Below are 20,771 nucleotides of genomic sequence, written 5' to 3' on the forward strand. Positions count from 1 at the left end.
GTTCAAATCAAATTCCAAAACACACAACTAATGTTCAAAGGACAGAAGTAAAAATAGCAGTGGAAACATTCAGTGACTATTTCTAGACCCATTTGTAGCCGGAGCTCCAGTGTACAGAACATGAGCGCTATCTTCGTATCCTAAAATAAAATCTTAAAAATCAATTGTCTGCTAAGGCACATTTATTTATGGGCTATGACTTTCATTTGTTATGGCAGACAGTAAACTGCTAAATGACTTTCATAAAAAAAAAAAAAAGTGGTAAACTGACCACAACTAGCCATGAAAGTACGAGTTTGGTTTTAATTATGAAAAGCACAATAAAAGTTAAGAGATCATAAGTGCAATTTTATTCCACAGCTTTTTTTTTTGGCCTACCTGGAGAATTCCTGATACTGACGCTCACACATACTAATCACTGCGAGCCTAGGGTCACCAAAGGTCTAGAGCAATGAATCACATCAGGAAATCCAGATTCCTCTGGAGAATCCCTGCTGCAAGTGATCAGAATCAAAATAAGGGTATCCAAGAGTAAATGGCATGAACATTCACAGATATATTCACAGTTCTTCCGAAATTCAATATTAGAGAGAATTATTAACCTTTTGAGCAATTCTATTTCATTACGAACCTCCATCCATCTCTGGGAAGGTAGCTAAAAGCACCATCCACAACGGCTGCGAAGAACTGTCCTCCTGTGATGAAGAGGGTGTTAATTGTGACCAATCTTCCTCTCAAATGCGGTGGGGCGGCTTCTGCAATGTATACTGGGACGGTCATAGATGCAATACCTAGATGAACAAAAACAGATACTTAGGACAAATCAGAAAAACCTTCAGGTCTCTTTCATGAAATATATCAAAGTAGTTAACTAATTTTTTAAGAATTTTATAATTAGACATTGAAGGGGTATTTCCACTTTGGACATTTGTGGACACCATGTACAACTGGATAATGTTTTAATAGGTAGCCGCACATGCTAATAGCTTTCAATCAATCTTTTCTATGGATGTTATGTTAAAACAGCTGAGCACAGTTGCTCCACTGCTTCCATAACTCTTATAGTAGTGAATGAATAGACCCGTACGCTTGTGTGTCCACAACTTTGTTCATTCCCTGCCTGCATGTTGCCGTCTCCTCACTAAGCGGACAAGGCAGGAGTCACAGATGAAGGCGTTACTGCTGGGACCCTCACTAATAAGACATTTGTGCCACATTCTGTGGATATGCCATAAATGACAAAAGTAGAAATACCAAAAGAAACATAGTGGGTATAACAAGTCGACACGCCCCTGTTAAAATGCCAAGTTTTTGTCATGTAAAATCATACTAAGAATAATCATTTTAGAACTTTGTCCACCCTTAATGTCATCCATAATCTGAAATAATTCAATTGAGAAACAAACTGAAATAATTGTGAGGGGGAAAATAAAAATAAAATAATTTGGTTGCAAAAGTGTGAACAGCCTCCTATAATTACCTAATTCAGAACACAAGCACATCTCCAATCACATGTCAAGTACTAATAAGTACACAGCTCCCATCGTTTAAAGCGATTCTGATTAACTCCATATAAAGTTTAGCTGTTCTAGTAGGATTTTCCTGGCAATTACAGCAAAAGCCACTGTCCGTAAACAGCTTTCAACACAGCAAAAGGATCTCATTGTTGAATGTTTTAAGATAGGAGAAGGGTACAAACTTTTTTCCAAGACATTAGATATACCATGGAACACTTAAGACTGCAATCAAGAAGTGGCTTGAATTCGACACAACAGTGATGTTACCTACAACTGGCTGTCCCTCAAAAATTGATGAAAAAGCAAACAGAAAAATAGGTCCAAGAGGCTTCCACAGGTTTAGGAGGCTGTGATGCAACATCACATGGAGTTAACCCCCTCCCATATACATTGGTGCATCACAGATCCTGGCCATCTCCTCTTTTCCCAAGTTGGTTATATGCTGTCCAGTTCCTTTTATCCACATGACAATCTATGTACTATGATAGCCACTTTCCTCTGTGTAACCAAGGGTTATGTTTTATGACAATTCCTTTATTGTATAGCTGCTCTACTAGCCTTTAACAGAGTAGTATGATCAGTAATTTCATGTTGGCTACATTGTCTGCATACTGAGCTATGGCGTAAAGCAAACAATAAAAGGCTCTGCAATCAAGTATATTCAAAAGTGTATTCCTTTAGCATCACCTGCATTTCCACCCCAGACAAAACTAGCCACATTATACCAAACCGGAAGGGGGAAACATTTTTCTTGCCTCAATTTTCATAATGAGGCAAGAAATCTGAATAAAGCCACATTCAAACATCCATTTTTCACAGATAGAAGACATACCCATTTTCAGCATTATATTCCCAGATCAGGTTTTTTTTTTTTCTTGCAGACCAATTGTTTTTTTGTTTTGTTTTTTTGTTTGCAGACCAATAAAAAAAGCAAAACAAGACATGTCTTTATCTGATTCAAAGATCAAAAATGGGACATTAAAATTAATGGGTTGGTGGAAAATAAAAACCTGGTAAGGTCCGGAGTGACTTAACTAGCTTAAATGAAGTGACTGGACTTTAAATTTCAAGAAGAAGAGGCACAGATATTAAGGAAAAAAAACAGCGCTAAATCTTGCAGTTGTATAAGCTATGATCAATGTTTCAATAAATAGCAGGCCAAGTATTCTAGGAATTGATTCATCGGTTCATTACGACTCATGAGTTCTCAACCCTGTCTGCTAATTCAACTGCAGGAATTGATTATATGTCTGTGACCAGAGTTTTTTTTTTTTTTTAAGTATGTATATTGGAGTGAAAAAACAGCTAGTCTATCAATGGAAAATATTGGCTACGGCTACATATTTTGTCTGGGTATGCAAGTGTAGCACCCTGAGGATTCGGCTGCTACAGGGGTATTGCACCTCAATCCAGAGGTGTGATATTCCACTCCCGGGTAAGGATGGAGTGTGGAACTGAGCTCGGTAGGCTGCATGCACTACACACATCCCATTTCCGAGGAACAGGCCGACGGTACTCCCACTTAGAAATGTGCAGGTACGACCGAGTCTGTTCCTGGCTGGAGTGGGAGGGGGGTGGTACATCCCAAGTAGTGTAGGGGCAGATAGGGGGAGCAGCCTGGGTAAAGATAGGAGCTCATTGGGTGCTGGTCACCTGAGCTCACACATAGAGGGTGTATATAAGGTGGGCACCATCAGAGAACAGGGTCAGTCAGTCTGTCAGCCTTTGCAAAGGAGTCACAGGAAGAGGAGCAGAGCAGATCCAGAGAGAGAGAGGAGAAAGAAAGAGAGACCCAGAGGGGGGAAGCAGAAGAGAGGACTCTAAGACCCCAAATTCAAACAACGGGTGAAGAGCCGGCATCAGGGTACCGGAACCCAAGCTGGTGGGGGCAAAAACACACCCCAGCCAGAGACCGGAGGCCGTGGGCAGCGTCTGCCACGGCCACCCACCACATCCACCACGAAGGCATACCACGTGGAGGGTCAGGGAACCCAAGGCCAAGGGTCACCCAACAGAAGGCCCGAGGGAGCTGGACCTGGGTGGATCACTAGTGGGGACGGCCAGAGAAAGGACAGAAGGAGAGCTCAGGGTCACGCTCCGGACTCGCTTGGGGGTTGGCTGGATCCAGGACCTGGTGGACGCAGCACGGCTCGGGAGGTCACTTGAAGCTGGAGTGACCGGAACATCAGCAGTGAGTAAATACCCTAAACTGCACAACCCGACTCTGTCTTCATTTAACACCTATGCTGCACCACCACAACCCCCATCCTCTGCACCTGACCCCCTGAGGCTATACCCCACCCGTTGGGGGTTATACCATCACAAGCTGCACCTACACCATCAGCCTCAGCGGACCCTGCTGCAGCGGCGGCCATAGTGACCGCAACACAACGGGTGGCGTAGTCGACAATAAAGAACTTATAACATCTGTAGGACTGCCACATACAACTGAGTTTGACACCCTGGGCACGGACCGGGTCACAGCCACTCGGAAGACTACAACCCCCATCTGATCCGGCTCTGGATATTCCCACTAAAGAATATGGCCCAGGGGGCGCGTCACAAGTACATAGTAAGAGTAGTAAGTTGGTTTCAGACAAATCCAAGATATTTACATTTTAATAGCTGTAAAACGATCACAGTTCTACTGATCCAAACTTTGATCATCAACTATAATGCGCAGTCTAAATCTGGCACTAAGACCAGGATACTATACCAATCACATACTGAATTTTATAGGCTGACTGTTAGAATCATTTTATTTTTTACTACCTTGAACAAATTACAGTAGTTTAAATGTACTAACACAACATCCATAAGCTAAGCGTTCTGTGTAATGCAGCCTTCAGAAAATCATTTTAGAATGATATAATATTGTAATGATGTAAAGACACAATAAATAGATAGGTTCCCTTTAAGTTTAGAAGGTGTCAGCTGATCTATTCCGCCCAATCCGTGGGCAGCATGTCTCAGCCACTGGCTGTAATGTCTCAGCCATGCATGCTGACACTTCAGAGACAAACAAACAAGGCTGAGACACATTTTAAAAAAACAGTAAAAAAAACAAAAAACAGAAACATCAGCTCTCTGGGTAGGAAAAGCTCTCATGTAGGGTGCGGTGCACGGTAGCCTCAGGCCGGATCCTGAGTGTATGAGGCAAGAAAAAGAGAAAATATGCCAGCAACCGCAAAAATAAGGAAATTAAAACATCCCATTTATTATAGTACGTAAAAATCCAAAGGGGAGATGTTCATCTTGAAACGCGTAGACCCGGTGTCTCATCTTTTGTATGTATTTGTAATCTCCCATTAAAGTTACAAACTAACTTTATGCAGTTTGCACTTCAAAAATGACTTCTCAAAAGTGAAGACAGAAATAGGCGAGGTTTAGTAGAGAAGCCCAATAGATTTACCATAAAAACACTCCAGACAGTGGTGCGAGTTATTATGCAAATCAACGCCTACTCATAGCAGGTATTTAATTCCCCTTAAAGAATAGCTAATTTTTGTAACTTTTTCTTTTTTATATTTTACCTCCTTATTAAATTTCAAGCAGATTTTTGGTGGTCCAGGTCCTGAGACCACTAAAAATCACTCAAAATGGAGCCTACAAACCCTATGAGTCCTATCGAATCCGTACTTCACTCTGTGTGCATGCCCAGACAGCAGCTATTCACTCCTGTCTGAGCTACGCACCCCTGGGGGGTAGGGGTGTGATTGATGAATCGGTGGTTGTCTCAGGACATGTACCTACACCGATCTGTAACTAGAAGGTTAGTAAAGTAGAAATAAAATGTTACAACAATTTAGTTACTCTTTAACCCCTTACTATGACATACAGTTACATCATATGCCAGCTCCCTCACTTTGATGCGGGCTTAGAAGCTGAATGCGCATCTCTACCGGCAGATGATGGCTGAGTTATTCAGTCATCATCTGACTCCAACAGCCACGTGTGGATTCAAGATGTCAAATGCTGCTGTGAATCTGTACCAGAGGCATTTACAGTGTGCAGGCAGGTGGGTGCACCATTCTAACCGCCCATCGGCACCCTCTGAAACGCGATAACGCATTTAGATTGTTGTGACAACCAGGGGTCTGCTGAGGATCCCCATGCCTGACATGAAGGTATTTTCCCGTGAAAGCCAGCCTGTCGCTGATGTTCAATGAAGACCATGATTTTTGCTATAAACAGAAATACTGCAAGGAAGGGGACTAACAAAGTTGAAAATGTTTTAAAAAAAATAATAAAAAAAGTTCAAATCAACCCCTCACCCCCTCCCATTAAAAATTAATTTAAAAAAACTACACGTATTTGGTATTTCTGTGTTCGTAGAAGTCCAATCTATCAAAACATAAAATAAATTAATCCACTTGGTAAATGGTGTAACCAGAAAAAAAAAAATCAACAAGCTAGAATTTTTCGGCCACCACAACAGCGAAAAATTTTTTATTAAGAGGCAATCAAAACATTGTATCTATTCCAAAACTGCATCAATAAAAACATTGTCTCAGGGCCCAAAAAAGTCCTCACACAGCTCCATTTCGTGAAAATTGAAAACATTATGACTATCGTAAAACAGCAACAAGCTAATTTTTTTTTTTTTTTTTTTTACTAATTTCTGAGGGTTTTTTTTTTATTACTTAAAAAAAAACCTGCATGTTTGGCATCACAGATAATTTGTAACGTTAAAGAATGCTGTAAGTAATGAAACAACTGCGGAATTGCACTTTTTTCACTATTTCACCACACTTGGAATTCTTTTACTGCTTTTCAGCACATTACATGATAAAATGGAAAATATCTTCAAAAGTACAACTCTTTCCGAAAAAAAGCCCTCACTCGGCCACATTGACAGAAAAATATAAAACTTATGGCTCTTGCAATAAGAGGAGGAAGAAATTAAAGTGCAAAAATGAAAAACTGTTCGGTCAGGAAGAGGTTAATCAAATTTGGCATATTGCACTCCACTACTGGACAACCACTTTTTAACACACTCAGGAAGGTGATGAGAAAAACAAAACACAAACTCATCTCCCACACCAGGGTGTCATTGTATGTCTGAAATGAGAATAGCCTATTCTGAGCTACTCCTGTGTGATACATATAATGACACTCTACTCTCGCTGCAGAGAGATTACAATTTAAGCTCTCATCTCCAGACAAGCAGTGTGCAGGGAGAAGCAGTACAGCAGAGGTGACAGTGTTACAAAAGGAGAACTGATAGACTGGTTAGTGAAGTGACACAGCTAAGCTCAGTGGGGCTGCTACTTCCCCATCTACAGGGATCTTATCTGAAATGTATTAGTCATTTGTGTTCTACTCATAGCACTTTCTAATCATGCAGGAGGTTAGACCAGGAGATCATGACTGTCCGTCATAAATTTCACACACTGAGAAACCATCTGTAAGCTAATGTGGAGGCGGGTTCTTTTTCTGCTGTGTAATGTGACCTGTTAATGATTGGGTAACGTTATACAGGGATAAAATGTACCTGCCCTCAGTTAAAAAAAAAAATCTGATAACACTCACTTGGACTTAACGAAAATTAACACATTAGGTGCCAAGTTCTTTCATTGCTAATATTTCTGCAACGAAGAGGCGTAATTAAAAAAAAAAAAGTTACATTCTGCTCTGCAGCCACTATTGTATATAGTGCATCCAGTTAAACATAAAAAAATTGGAGAAAAGTCCTCTTTACATTTTTTACTTTGTTGAAGTAGTCCAACCTTGTCAGTAAGCAGACATGTAATCGCAGTGGCACTTGCTCTAAGTGTTATAAAGGTATAAGGGTTATTTATTAAAGAGATGTCAATTTCAGCGGACAAGCTGCACCAAAGATACTGATACATCAATCAGTATTCTATGTCACTTTTTTGACAAGTACTTTCCAGGGCGCCAATGTATTTTAGTAACTGCCCCTAGGAGAATGAACAATGTGAGGCTCATGAAGGTCATGGTATTTATGTAGAACTTGTTATCAAGATGATATAGAGTACACAGGGGATGCAGCTGGGTTGTTCTTCACAGAAATGTGTTCACAATGACATCCACTAAGGGACATAATCTTGGCATTGCAATCATTTTTCCAAAAAGACAACAAAACCCCCACTGACATAAGGCCCATGAAAAAGGATTATCACCACAGTTGAATAGTATATAAGAGCATAATAAAATCCCCATTATCTAGCTTTTGTTCCCTACTTACCATTTTGAATACCTTATTAATTTATCTACCTACAGTGTTTATCAATCTAAATTTTCATTAACTATTTCCGGACTGCCCATAGATGATAAATGTTCAGGCAGTCCACATTGTGAAACATCACAGCATAGTAGAGCAGCTACAAGTGATCATGCAGTTGCAGGAGTGGAAAGTCCGCAGTCAGATACAGTCCGACTTCCCATAGAGAAGGCAGAGGTCATTTATTACCTGCTTTGCCTTCCTTAGTGCTCTGTATACAGTAATAGAAAGTGCTGAAGGAGCTTCCTCCTCCATATACAGCCAAGCTTGGACTGGCCCACGGGAGAACAGGTGAATCCTCCGGTGGGCCCCTATGCAGGAGTGGGCCACCACCCACTTATATGACTAGTACTTGGCACAATATACTTGAATCACTATGTACAGACAAAGGCAGCATGTCATTCATTTAACAATCTACCCAGTTCATTGTTATATAAATTTGTGATTGAGGTCGATGTCACATTTGCATGCAGCTGAAAAGTGGGGTCCTGGAGTTGGTTACTGGTGGGCACCCCTGCCCGACACGGAATACAGAGGTCAAGAGATCGTCATGTACAGGGAGGGAGCAGCAGCTGCTGGGTCCTAGGAGTCCTAGGAGATCTATAAGGCTGAATTTCTCTTATAAATGGGGATAATACATATACCAGCTGTAGCGTCGGCGTCCCTGCCTCCTGCTAGGCAGGGACGCTGTTCCCCTCACCTCTCCGCTCCGTGCCCGGCGTCTTCCTCCCGCTCTGCTGGCAGTGCGCGCTCCTTCCCGGCCACTGTGCTTAGGGCGCGCGCTCCCCCTCTCTTAAAGGGGCCGCGCGCGCCGTCCTAAGGAGTCCCCGGCCAATGGCCGGAGGATCTCTCCATATATAAGGCACCTCCTCCAAAATGGAGGTGCCCGAGCAATGTTGTTGCAAAGCCTTCACTCTGCTTCAGCCCTCAGGTCCCGTTACCAGTCACCTGCCAGATTCCTGCCTGTTACCTGCCAGTCTCCTGCCAGATTCCTGCTTGATACCTGCCTGATATCCGCTTACCTGCTTGCAAGCCTGCGGTCGGACGGTCTGCCTTCCGACACCTGTCAGTCTGTCTATGGACCAGCCTGCCCGCTCACCTGGGAGCGCTCACCTGCTACCTGCCTGCTAGCCTACCTGGAGGCTCTGCCGTCACTTGCCGTGACCACCTGCCTGTCCAGAGACTCTTGCCCGCTCACCTGGGAGCGCTCACCTGCTACCTGCCTGCTAGCCTACCTGGAGGCTCTGCCGTCACTTGCCGTGACCACCTGCCTGTCCAGAGACTCTTGCCCGCTCACCTGGGAGTGCTCACCTGCTACCTGCCTGCTAGCCTACCTGGAGGCTCTGCCGTCACTTGCCGTGACCACCTGCCTGTCCAGAGACTCTTGCCCGCTCACCTGGGAGCGCTCACCTGCTACCTGCCTGCTAGCCTACCTGGAGGCTCTGCCGTCACTTGCCGTGACCACCTGCCTGTCCAGAGACTCTTGCCCGCTCACCTGGGAGCGCTCACCTGCTACCTGCCTGCTAGCCTACCTGGAGGCTCTGCCGTCACTTGCTGTGACCACCTGCCCGTCCAGAGACTCTTGCCCGCTCACCTGGGAGCGTCCACCTGCTACCTGTCTGCTAGTCTACCCAGAGACTGTCCCTGTCACTTGCTGTGACTACCTGCCCTTCAACCCAGAGACTGTCCCTGTCACTTGCCGTGACTACCTGCCCTTCTACCCAGAGACTGTCCCTGTCACTTGCCGTGACTACCTGCCCTTCTACCCAGAGACTGTCCCTGTCACTTGCCGTGACTACCTGCCCTTCTACCCAGAGACTGTCCCTGTCACTTGCCGTGACTACCTGCCCGTCTTCCCTGGGAGCCACCCGCTTCCTTACAAGGACCGCCCCCTTGTATAGTTGCTCAGAGGTTCCGCCTCCCAGACCCGTTACACCAGCCCTCGTAACGGGAGAATATAAGTATTGAAATGTTGAAATTCCTCCAAAAAAAGTGTTTTATGACCCTATGGGGGACACAATATGTGAAATAAATGAAGAGTAAATACATATATAAATAAAAACAGGAAAAAAAAAGCCATTGCCAATCCAAATCGTTTTACAAGAGCCGCACCCATCAATAAAAAAAACCACGTCTGATATATAAAAGTAATTGTTATGACAAGGGGAACAATATTCAATATGCATTTCAGTGGTCCTTTGTGGAAATACATACATTTTTTTTTTTAAAAGCTCTTTAAACCGCATGAGGGAGAAAAACTAAACAAAAATATGCCTGGTTTAGAACGGGGATAAATGGCCTGGTCTTGAACTGGCTAAAGGAGGATTCCAGGACAGGGCAGTTTTCTCACGACACTGTAGCATGCCGAATCCTAAGAGTAAGTGCACAACACAAAACTAGTGTGTTGGTAGGTAAAACGCGTTGCAAAATACATGTTTTTACTTAAAAAAAAAATTAAATTTGAATTTTCAAATCTGCAAGGAAAAAATAAGCAGCATGTGCATGAGACTTCAGAAATCGTCTTCACTTTGCTGGTACTGTAAAATGATGCAATTTGGCTGCATAAAAAACAGGGCTGTGGAGTCGGAGTCACGGAGTCAGTGCCCATTTTGGAGGAGTCGCAGTTGGTATAAAATGGAGCGACTCCGAAAATATATAATAAATTGTGTACAGTAATTCAATGCAGTATGTGCTGTAAATGTTTTCATAAGAATTTGGGAAAGTTATGCAATGTCCTATAAAGGTCTGTCCTTTTCCTGATCTAAGGGTCTAGACTAGATGAATCTGTGCTGCACTTTATGTACATGCTCAGTAGTGCGCCCGTGCTTTGGAGTTGAGGAGTAGGGAGACAGGGAAATTGAGGAGACGTATTCAGAAGTTTGGCTTACAGACTCCACAGCCCTGGTAAAGACCGTGCATCAAAAACGCAGCGTGTGAACAAGCCCAATTTTTCACCAACCCTTATACTTACTTTTACATATGGAAGTCAGATAATATTCAGTTAATCCCCTATAAAAGACCGCTTCTTTAAGACCACCTCTGTATGCAGATTAGATCCCCTGCTACAAATCTTTAGTTTCATCATTCAGTAATATGTATACTGGGGTTTCCACAAAGATATTGTATTAACTGTTTAGAAACTAGAACCATTTTTACAGAGTTCATTTTCACAGGCTGAAAAGTAATTAGACAAGTGACTGATAAGCCATTTCATGGTCTGGTCTGGCCTGTCACCTCATTATTTCACAAGAAATTAAGGAGATAAAGGGTCTGCAGTTTATCCTAATAGTTGAATTTGCATTTAGTACATGGCTGTTCAGAGGGACTCTTGAAATGCTGTTCAAAGAGGTGTCTATTCAAGTTAAAGAGGTTGTCTGGCCAAAATTAAAATTTTCTTGTTGGCTTACTAAATTAAAAAATTAACCAAGAAAGCTCTAGTCACCCTCCGGCACTTTCTGGTATCCAGAGTAGGCCGCTCTGTGGTCTGCGTTTAGACTACCAAGAAGGCATCACCATTGAAAGGGCAACAGGAACACCAGGACTTGCAAGTGGCTGCTGTGGTCAGGTGTCCTCAGGAGCACGTCATCGTCTTAGACCTTGGGTCTCTCCCCAATTATTCTTTCAGCTGGCAGTCCAGGTTGTGGATCCTATTACTCTATTCTCTCTCTGTGACTTATTCACTCACCACATTTACTAATTTGTCTCTAGATGTTATAACATGTGGCTTTATTCATTATAATCTCTTTATTACCATACTATTTGACCGTTAGATCAGCCTTTCAATATATGCCTCCCTTGTACTGAACTTTTTGATGGCTGTCCCTATTAGTACCCTTTAGTACTTTTCAAGTATGCTTATATTTATTTATATCTATATTTCATTGCAATATCCATCATTCATTGTCTTTTGCACTTCATATACAGTAGGTGAAATTAGTATTACAATTTTCTAAGTAAATATATTTCTAAAGGTGCTATTGACATCAAATTCTCACCAGATGTCAGTAACAACCCATCCAATCTACACAGGCACAGAAATCAAACCACAGATGTCCATAAATGAAGTTATGTGTAATAATGAGATAACACAGGGAAAAAATATTTTACACTTGACTTTCCATGGCTTTCTGCAACTTTCTTCATGACACCAGCTGAAATCTATCAGTAATTAGAAAGCAATCCTGCCACTCAGTGAAAATATCAGCTGGTTCAACTGATGGCCTATAAAAAAAGAAGTGTCTCATTACCAAGGTGCCACACAACAAACAGCTCATGATGGGTAAAAACAGTGAGCTGTCTCAAGACCTTCACCACCTTATTGTTGCAAAACATACTGATGGCATTGGTTACAGAAGAATTTCTAAACTACTAAAAGTTCCAGTGAGCACTGTAGGGGCCATAATCTGGAAGTGGAAAAAACAATTTCACAGTAAACCAGCCAAGACCAGGTGCTCCCCGCAATATTTCAGACAGAGGTGTGAAAAGAATTATCAGAAGAGTTGTCCAAAAGCCAAGGACCACAAGTGGAGAGCAACATAAAGACCTGGAATCAGCAGGTACAACTATTTCAAAGAAAACTATAAGTAATGCACTCAACCTCCATGGCCTGTATGCACACTCACCATGCAAGACTCCATTGCTGATAAAAATGCATGTTGAACTGCATCTAAAGTTTGTTTGCTCAACAACATTTAGACAAGCCTGTGTAATACTGGGAGAATATAGTCAGGTCAGATGATACCAAAATTTAACTCTTTGAACGCCATAATACACACCATGTTTGGAGGTCAAAAGGCACTGCTTATCACCCCAAAAACACCATACCAACAGTGAAGATTGGAGGTAGGAACATCATAGTGTGGGGCTGTTTTCAGCATTCGGCACTGGCAAACTTTATATAATTGAAGGAAAGATCAATGGACAAATGCACAGAGACATTCTTTATAAAAAAAAAAAAATCTGCTGCCATCTACCACGATGATGAAAATGAAACAGTGGTGGACATTTCAGCAAGATAATCATCCCAAACACACAGCCAAGGAACTCTAAAATGGTTTCAGAGAAAGAAAATTAAACTGCTGGAATGTCCCAGCCAATCACCCAACCTGAATCCAATATAAAATTTATGGAAGGAACTAAAGCTCAGAGTTCATAGAAGGAGCCCACAGAAGCTTCAGGATTTGAAGAGTATTTGTGTGGAGGAATGGGCAAAATCACACCTAAGCAATGTATGCGACTAGTTTCTCCACACAGGGGTCGTATTGAAGCTGTCATCACCAACAAATGCTTGTGTGTAAAGTATTAAATACATTTCAGAAAGTGTGTTCAATACTTTTTCCCGGTTTCATTTCTCATTATTAGAAATAACTTAATTAATGAACATCTATGGTTTGATTTCTTTGTCCGTGTGGATTAGATGGGTTGTTACAGACATCTGATGATAATTTCACATCAATAGCACCGTTAGAAATATATTTACTTAGAAAATTGGTGATATGTTCATTACTTATTCACCCGCCGTGTATACATATTGGGCTTTGGTTCTATTTATTATAGGGTCTGTCGGGAGAGCGCTTGTGGCTTTGTTTGGGATTTTAGGCATCTAGAGAGCTTCGGGATATTTATGTTGGGAGATTGTCATATTTCATTGTATGGGCCCATATCTGCTTATATTCATTCACTTGTGTAACTTTGAGACGTTTATTATACCAGTGCCTGCTATCTTATATATGTATATTGATTTATAATGCTTGATGCTGATGGGGAGACTATAGTTTTAATTGTTTCCAGCTTTGGAGTAACATTGTGTCCAACAAAATTATTTTTGTATTTATAGGTGTGCACCTGCTTCTGTATTGCTTTCTCTTTTTCTTAATTTAATATATTTGGTTCTTTACAGTGATAGCACCCTTTTTTATTATTTATTTTGGCCGTAAATCTATATCGTTTATTGATGATGTCAGATCTGTGAAGTCTGCAGCAATCATCACTGATTGTTATATCTCTAACACCGCTTCAGCCAATGTCAAGTGACCGCAGGGAACCGTAGTGCCGACATAGATGGTCCAGGAGGTAAGGATGTCTTTATGTTGGGTACTTATGCAGTTAAGAAATGATTGTACCATATTGGATAACCTTTTTAATTCTAGGTATCTCATTGACAAAGTCTATAATGAAATAAATGCCTTAATTAACATAATCCAAAGGGTACATCTCAAGATGCAGACCACTATTTTTGCCCTAATTAAAAAAGGTCATAAACCAGCTTGGAGAGTTCAGAAGACGAAAAATAAGAGTTACAAACTCTATTGTCAGAGCAAACTCATTTATGAATTCACAGTTAGGTAATTAATTCTGCAGCAAGGTGTGTACAGTGAAAAATAAATGAGGAAAATTCTTTGATGATGACATCTGGATATCGGCTATGAGCTGCTAAGATCTATGTACCGGACACAAATCTCCTGGAGAATCTGCCTCCAGAACTTATTTTAAATGAAAGTGGTTGATACCAGTGTGAGACATGTAGATCAGGAGAGTAAGCTGTCAGTCATTATATGTCTCACACTGGTAACGCCGCTTTCATTCTCCGAATGAAGACAGATTCTCAGGGAGATCCATGTCCAGCCCATAGATCTTAACACATTTACAAAAAAAAAACCTGGATTTCTATGGAACATAACAATGGATTGCAGATATCAAGGTATCATTTTATTCAACCTGACCTTCATGCCCATATAGACAGCTTATAGAGTCATGAGTCAAGTGCAACCTGCTCTTCATTAAAAGATAAAATGAAAATGAATGAGGTATTTGAAATTATAGTCTGCAAAGTATTGAAGTGGTGTAAATATAGTTACGGGTCCAGATGGTGGAACCACTGTGCCGTGGTATGAGGAGGGACCAGAGGGGCGTAACTAAGTGCCTACCCGGACCGACTCTGGCTATACGGCGGCTTAATCGACTCCGTAAGCCAAGGAGGGACCGGGAAGGGGGACCAGGAGCCACTCTGGGACCGACCTTGAGAGAGCAGGCGACTCCCACGGGATTGGCAGCCGAATCAGTGAGGCACGGCAGATGGTCTGGCAGATGAGCACGGCTGGTAGGCAGGCAGGTAGTGCAGGAAAACGGATAGACTCGGCTGATAGACAGGCTGGCGGGCACGCACTGGGACCTGAGGGCTGGAGAGAGTGTTAGAAAAACAAACTACAACATTGCACAGGCGCCTCCATTTTGGAGGAGGTGCCTTATATAGCAGATGTCCTCTGGCCATTGGCCAGGTACATTTTAGGATGGCGTGCGCGGCCCCTTTAAGAAACTGGGAGCGCACGCGCATGCCTTAAGAACAGTGCCCGGGGATCTGCACGCAGTGCGCGTACCCCAGGCAGACATGGCGTGGGAGCAGGAGGGATGAGCGGAGGATGCCGGACCAGGGCCGCGGCGGTAAGGGGAGCGGCGTCTCTGCCGGGCAAGAGGCAGAGACGGCGACGCTACAAATATATAACATACATGGCCAAGCAAAGGGAAACTGTACATTTGGGCTTGGCTGTTTCTGTAACTAGCATAGACTATATTGTAGAGAGTCGTGCACATATTTAGCCAGCTCTATCCTGCGTCAAACTCCTATTGTAGCCATTGCCAATCAGATTCTATAATATAAAAGTGGTCCCCATGAATAACCCTCATTCTTCTAAAAGATGGAAGTCTCAGGAGAATTTATAGAATCTAAAATAGGTCATAGAAATAAGTGAAGAGAAGAACATATGATGACTTTAAGGGTACTAAAGTGATGCTTGAACTTGAGTTCAACTTCCCATTAGCAGTGGCTATGAACTCTGATTATCCAGTCTGTGGCCTGCAATGATTCATGTATTTCATAAATGACATTAACATTTCCTGTACTGGAAAGACAAGTAATCTTCAAAACAATTGTGCCGTCTTTCTACCTTGCGTGCCAACAATATCTTCCATGCTAGATGCTGACATTACGTGCACAATTTTATACAATCTGTATAGCAGTGGCTAACAGTTGTGAGCTCTGAGCAATGTACTATGTAGGATGGAGGGCAGAGGGCATTAACTCATACTAGTAATTACCTTGAAAATATAGTTTCAACTGCATTTACTAAAATACTGGTCAGACAAGATGTCAAGTGAGTGTAAGGAAAGATGGAAAAATGATACATTTTGAAAAAGATATCCCATGAAAAGTACTTGGTCAGTAGTTTTATGGCTCTAAAAGGGGTTGTAAGCATAGCATACTATGCTATCAAGAACAAATAGAAAAATCATAGCAAATTGACATTAGATTTTCAATATCTCACCAGCAGAACGTAATAAAAATAAAGATATGGATAATAAAATATTTATGTCTCATAAAAAAAACACGACTACACAAGCAGGCAAGCCAGATCAGTCAGGGGTGGATATACCTTTGCTACAACTTGCACAGCTGCACAGGGGCCCAGCCCAAGAGGTTAGAGTGGCAACTTTAATATTAAAAACAGTATTTACCCTACTATCAATTAGATTGCACATAAAGGCAAGAGATAATAAATTTTATAGCTCACAATAACAGGCAGATTTTTGGGCAGCGTGCGCACGATCAGGATTACTAACGGTCTGGACGCAACATATTTTCACTGCATCCAAAACGCTGCGTTGTACAGTACAAGAACAGTGGATGGGATTAATAGAAATCCCATGCCCGCTGTGCTGCTTTTTTTTTTTTTTTTTTTTACACTGCGTAAACTCACCTGCAGGTTTCCAAGCTGCAGCATGTCAATTTCTCTTGTGGGAACGCTCAGTCTTTTGTGCGGAATTTCCCCATAGATTAGCATAGAATGCCTTAAATCCGCAGTTAATACGCATGTGCTTTTTTTTTTTAAGTGCGTTTACGCAGGTGTTTTTATCCTTGTATTAATAAAAAAAAAATATATATAATATATATATACAGTATATATAAAAATAACATGAGGTCCCCCCTATTTTTGATAACCAGGCAAGGTAAAGCAGACAGCTGCGGGCTTACATAATCAGGCTGGGAAGGTCCCTGGTTATTGGGCCCTACCCAGCCTAAAAATACAAGCTCGTAGCCACCCCAGAAATTGAGCATCACAATAGATGTGCCAATTCTGGTGCTTTGCCCAGCTCTTAATTATTGCAGTGGCAATCGGGGTAATGGTAATTGGGTTTGATGACAACGGTGACTTGCCAAAAATCACAGCTGGCATGAAGCCCTGATGTTAGTAATGGAGAGGTGTTTGAGACACCCCCATTACTAACATGGTAATAAAAAAAAATAAACACACAGAAAAACCCTTTATTTGAATAAAGACTCCCCCACACTATCCCTCGTTCACATATTTATACCTGAAAGACATAAAAAGACAGAAATAAAGACAAGAGTCACACTGCTGCTATTTACAGACGCCGGAGACAGATTTGAGGAACGTTGACTAAATTGGACCTGTGTGGCAACATTTTGGGTAATAAATTGATGAGCGAGGGACTGTCTCGTCTTTATTTCTGTCTCTTTATGTCTTTCAGGTATCCTTTTCTGGACTACTTCGGATTCAGTGGATTATCTTGGGGCCTGCGTGGGATTTTTTTTTTCTTCAATAAATTGGTGAACAAGCGATAGTGTAGGGGAGTCTTTATTCAAATAAAATGTTTTGTTCTATGTTTGTTTTTATCTATTACCGGGTTAGTAATGGGGGTGTCTAATAGGTACCTCTCCATTACTAACCCCAGGGCTTGATGTCAGATGTCACATCACAGCTGTCATCAAACAAAATTACCATTACCCAGATTGCCATCGCACTAGGGCAATAGGGAAGAGCTGGGCAAAGTGCCAGAATTGGTGCATCTAATGTGATAGGCCAATTCGGGGGTGGCTGCAGGCTTGTATTTTTAGGCTGGGAAGGGAAAAACAATAGTGTTGAGCGAGTATGTACTGTCCAAGTACGCTCGGGCGAGCTCCGAGTATTTATAGCTGCTCAGTGATATGCTTGAATCCCTCCCGTGTGCATGATTTGCAACTGTTTGACAGCTTTATTACATGGGAGGAATGTGTAAGAAATAGACATTCCTCACATGTAATAAAACTGTCAAACAGTTGCAAGTCATGCACACGGGAGCGATTCAACCATATCACCGAGCAGCTATAAATACTCGGTGCTCGGCCCGAGCGTACTCAGCGAAAGGGTTAACAGAACATACTCGCTCAACACTAAAAAACAACCATGGACCTTCCCAGCCTCATAACATAAGCCCACAGCTGTGTGCTTTACCTTGGTTAATTATCAAAAATAGGGGGGGGCCCCACTTCGTTTTTTTCATTTATTAGGTTAATCCATGCACAGTTAACTACACACGCACAGCACTAATTATCTATCTACCTACCCCATATCTATCTATAACTTTGCAGATCTAATCTAAATACCAAAGAGAGACAAAACGCATGTGTAATGTATGCCACACCTGAGTAGTAGGCCCAGGAGGTACTATTAGGCTCAGACGTAGGTGCTGAGTGGTGGTATGGCGGTGTTGTGCAGTTTGGAGTGTCACAGTGCTCCTACCTAGTTCCTGGCGCTCCAGACCCATTTACAGGGTACATCTAAATTATTTAGAGGTAGGTAGGAAGAAGGCAGACCAGACCTTGGTATGAACAATTCAAATTGTTTACTGGATCACAGATCAAGGAATCACAGCTTCTCCAGCATTTAGCTGCAACACTGGTTTTCCAAACAGGTCCTGGCTGGATGGCAACAGGATTGATACTCTGAAATGAAATAAAGTTTGTTTTTGCTGCAATGGGCTCTGAAAAGATTGTTTGGCAAGATACTTAACCCTAGCAGCCCTTGTACCCTACAGGCCTCTAGTCGGGCTTGACTCTCTCCAACTGCCAACTCCCCCTGGTCACCAGTGGTATTACAGAGTAACAATTTACATTTAATTAAACAGAATGACGCCATACAAAACATGAAAGCATGAATTGTTCCACAGGCTCCTACGAATGCAGAAATGCTTGTACTGCCCCCTTTTGGGTTATTACACTTGCATCAAAAACGCATGCAAAAATTGCAAGGCAAAACGCAAGTGAGGTGAGGTGCAGGACTCATGCGGAAATTCAGCTGCATGAAAGCCTGAACAAAACAATGATCGTGGGAACGTACCCTAAAAAAAATATATAATTACAGCAGGTGATTTATGATGAGCCATGAGGTACGAAGGGGCCCCTGTAGAGTTATTGTGCATAGTCCTTGTACTGTGTTTATCCTCCAACGGTTCACATTCTGCAGAAAGACCCTTCAGAGGAAAGGAACAAGCTGAAGCTTCAGTAGTAGCTTAAATGTAAATGGTTGTAAAGAACAAATCCCCTTAGTCCAGGACTTGCAGCAGCATTTGCAGTATGAATAGTTCCAGAGCAGAATTTTTTATGCTTACATCAGACGAAAGGTTAAACAGAAAACAAAAGATAGCTGCTGGCAGCAGGGATTAACAGGCAAACTAGCTTCCAGCTCTAGGAAATACTAGGAGTATTCAATAAGTTATCTACCACAGCATGTTCTCTCAGTCTTAGAAAGCTGAGCTTTTCTGTAGATGTCTACAAAATGTCTGGACATACAACAGACACCGTAGAAGTTCAGTCTGATGAAAGCACTGGAAGTGACAGGATGGCAATTGCAGTACAGTGCGAATCTACAAAGCAAGTGAGGGATTTGAAGTTCGTTCCATGATTACATTCTTTACAAAGGAAGGAAAGAAGCCTAAAGAAATCAATGAAAGGATGAGTGCTGTATATAGTGATGATGCATCTTCCTACTACCAAGTAAAGCTTTGGGCCAAACATGTAAATGGGGTGGGGAATCAATTGTAGGTGACCTGTCGAAGTATCTTCAGAGGAAGTGTGCAGTAAAGTGTAGGCCATGATTTTGGAAGATAATCAAGACAAAGGTAGCGTTATAGCTCATGAATTAGGCATTTCACTTGGTATAGCTTCCAGTATCATTCATGAGGCTTTGATGATATCAAAGGTCAGTTTCCGGGTGGATGCAACCAGGGCTGGGGAGCTGGTAAGCCAAACCTCAGACTCCTCAATTTCACTGACTCCTGACTCCGAAGCACTGCCTCACTACTGAGCATGTACATAAAGTGCAGCACCGATTCATCTCAACTAAAAGCCTAAATCCTTAGATCAGGAATAGAACAGGCATTTATATGACATTTCATAACTTTCCCAAATTCTTATGAAAAAATTTACAGCACATCCTGCATTGAACTACTGTACCCAATTTATATTTATTTATTTAAAGAGTCTGAGTCGGTCCATTTTATACCGACTTCACCAAAATGGACTTCACAGCCCTGGGTGCTACGAATGTTGACGCCTGAGCAAAAAACATGCTGCCTGAAATTTAGACATGCTTAGAGAAAGACTTCTCAAATTATTACAAGTGATTAAACATGGGTCCACCACCATAATCATGATACAAAACAAGAGTCCATACAACGGAAGAACAAGGGGTCACAAACTCCAAAGAAATTTTGTGTCCTGCAGTCAGTTGAAAAGATCATGGCAACAGTTTTTTGGGATAAAGAATGTGATTTCTTACTAGAATTCATGCCACACAAGAGAATTACTGGAGACACTAATGCCTCAACAATGAAGGCATTACGTGAAGCAAAGAGAAATGCCAAAAGAAGTTGTCAGGTCTGTTGTGGCTTCACGACAATATCAATCTCACAAGTCTCCCAAATTACAAGCTGTAATCATAGATTGTGGCTCCATGGAGCTTAATTATCCACCCTACAGTCCCGACCAGGTTCCAACTGAATACTTTCTAATTCGAAACCTGAAGAAAGGTCTGCTTGGGGAACAATTTCCTGATGGTAATGCAGTTAAACAGGCAATAACAGGGTTCTTACCACAACAAGAAGTATCCTTCTATTCTGAGGCCACCAATCACTGGAGGCAAAATGGAGTACGAGTGTTGAAGTCAAGGGGGATT

At 42.0% G+C, this 20,771-nt stretch overlaps 1 protein-coding gene across 1 annotated transcript in view; it reads right to left on the bottom strand.

The window, feature by feature from the left end:
• Positions 1 to 20,771, bottom strand: part of SLC2A13 (solute carrier family 2 member 13) — a 272,698-nt gene that overhangs the window by 217,056 nt on the left and 34,871 nt on the right. The window contains exon 2 of the mRNA XM_073652171.1: positions 632 to 791. Within this exon, the coding sequence (XP_073508272.1) occupies positions 632 to 791 (160 nt within the window). The remainder of the gene's footprint in view (positions 1 to 631; positions 792 to 20,771) is intronic.

This window comes from Phyllobates terribilis, unplaced genomic scaffold, assembly GCF_046119375.1.
Source record: "Phyllobates terribilis strain yellow unplaced genomic scaffold, ASM4611937v1 Scaffold_11__3_contigs__length_659146591, whole genome shotgun sequence".
In the NCBI taxonomy this organism is placed as follows: domain Eukaryota; kingdom Metazoa; phylum Chordata; class Amphibia; order Anura; family Dendrobatidae; genus Phyllobates; species Phyllobates terribilis.